The following is a 2,192-nucleotide window of genomic DNA, read 5'->3' as shown; positions in this document are numbered from 1 at the left end:
CGAGCCCAACCAAGGGATAAAATTGGATAGGCATGAGGGTTCAGGGGCTTTTTTCATTCTCCGTCTGCCTGCGCGCAGGACTGGAGGTGGAAGATACCTGGACGTGTAATGTTAATTTTACCTGTGATCCTTTGAATAAACCAGCACGGTTATTTTTTATATATCCAAGTGGTCTGCGTCGTCTCTCTGAGTTCCTGGTTAAAAGGACTGGGTAATAGCTTTCAGATGTCTTGGTTGACGTTTCTGTGTAGTATGGGGCTAGCCCAACCGAAGGGACATAATGTATAGGCCTGGTGGGTTCAGGGTCTTTCATCTTACATTTGCCTGCGAGCAGTTTGGAGGTGCAAGATACCTGAGCGTGTAATGTTAATTTTACCTGTGATCCTTTGAATAAATCAGCACTGTTTTGAAGTTACTTGGACTGTCTCGTCTCTCAGAGTTAGCAATGGTAAGAAGAACCAAAGTCCTTCAGTATGTAGGTTCATACTTTCCAATCAGACTAAATGTCTGCAGCAGCAGCACTTTTGCCAGATCTGCAGCCTACTGTATGTGGCCAACCCTGTGTTCATTTATTTGAGTCTAAAAACAGGAAGGGTCAGGCTGCGGGCAGCTCTGTCCCTTCCTGTACAAGACATCTGTGTTTTTGGTCCAGTTCAGTTTATTGTTGAGGTGGACACCCAGGTATTTAAAGGTGTCCATCCACAATCTCAATATCTGAGCCCTGCTCACAGGCGTGAGTGCTGGTGATTTCCACCGGGGGTCAATCACCATCTCTTTAGTCTTGCTGGTGTTCAGGTGATTTTTCTCACACCACTCCACAAAGTCAGTAACAACCCCCCTGTATTCCCCCTCGTCCCCCCAGATACACATCCAACAATAGCAGTGTCGTAATCAGTGGGCTCTTAATATATTAAATATCTTAAATGAATTTTGCATTGATTAAGGGGTATTACATTTTCACCTTAAATAAAAACCAATGTTCGTGAGATATACATACACGTAGGGGTGGTTTGATGAATTAAAATTTTTTTAACCTCTTTAAAACCTCTAAAATCTTGCAGATAGTAAATACAAATACCTTAATATAATGTAATCCACTAATTACCTCTTAAAATCTTATCGCACAATTCCTTCTGTGTATGACCTGGATTTTAAGTTGAAACAGTTTCATAAAGCTCCGGTTCGGAGACTTTTATTGTGTAGATCAGAGCGTCAGACCGGATGTCTCGGTGGATCTGGTGGTGTGCTAACGGCTAACAGCTAGTTAACAGTGATTAACTAACTAACCTTCTGGTTATGACCAGACGGACGGACCGAAGGTGAGGAGAACGCATGGTTTCACCTTTCGCTCATGTTGGTGCTCAGCTGAAGAAGTTTCTGGAAGCCGGTCGTGCACGCGCACAGTCTCCATGGCTACGGACGAGTTCTACGAGGTGACGCGAGTCAATGCTAACATGCTAACGGTAGCTAGCGAAAGAGTTCAAAGTCAACTTTATGAGGCGCCACTGAAGAAAAGTTAAATAACCTGGTTAATTAGTCGCTGGATGATTTGGTCAACCAAGTTAGTCTCTCACCTCGAGTTTTTTTGATCCAGAAAATAAACAAACAAAAACGATAGATTACTTTAGGTTCTGTAATTAGCCATAGAGTTAGCTGGGTGTTAGCTCAGAGTTAGCTGGGTGTCAGTGTGCTGGATACTGACAGACTAAATGTTCCTCAGTTTCTGTGAGTTCAGGTTCATTTCTAACTCGGTTATTAAGCTGTTTACAGTCACAGAGTGAAGGGAAACTTGTATACTTAACTGAACTTGAAACTTGGATCAAACTTTGGTGTGTTTTTTTTCATTAGCTTTAGTTGCTGAGAGGATTACTACTAATGAATGTCATGTGGGTGAATATTTACAGTTAGCTAATATTTAATTGCAACATATCTGTTCCTCCAGCTCTTAAAGACTTGGAGAGCATTAGATGCAGTCTCCTCACAAAGACCTTAACGTTTTTATGAATTAATTATTTAGTTAAAGGTATTGAAATCTTAAATTTTAATAGATATACTTTATTGAGCCCGAGGGAAATTTAGGTAATAATACCCAAATTGTCAATGTTGCCTGCTGTAGGCAGTTATGTTAGTTATTTAATGTGTGGGATGTGATGTTGATTAACTCGTTGCTTAACTGAGAACTAGTTCTATAA

The 2,192-nt window shown here is 41.1% G+C and overlaps 1 protein-coding gene across 2 annotated transcripts in view; it reads left to right on the top strand.

Moving 5' to 3' along the window:
• Positions 1-1,211: 1,211 nt before the first annotated feature.
• Positions 1,212-2,192, top strand: part of cdyl (chromodomain protein, Y-like) — an 11,340-nt gene continuing 10,359 nt past the window's right edge. The window contains exon 1 of one of the 2 annotated variants that reach the window (XM_020610379.1): positions 1,212-1,433. In XM_020610379.1, coding sequence (XP_020466035.1) covers positions 1,410-1,433 — 24 coding nt within the window. In that variant the 5' untranslated portion in view covers positions 1,212-1,409. Of the gene's footprint in view, positions 1,464-2,192 lie in introns of both variants that reach the window. The other variant, XM_020610377.1, reaches the window with a different exon arrangement.

This window comes from Monopterus albus, unplaced genomic scaffold (genome assembly GCF_001952655.1).
Source record: "Monopterus albus unplaced genomic scaffold, M_albus_1.0 scaffold105.1, whole genome shotgun sequence".
NCBI classification, from domain to species: domain Eukaryota; kingdom Metazoa; phylum Chordata; class Actinopteri; order Synbranchiformes; family Synbranchidae; genus Monopterus; species Monopterus albus.
This window is presented reverse-complemented; position numbering and strand designations above follow the sequence as displayed.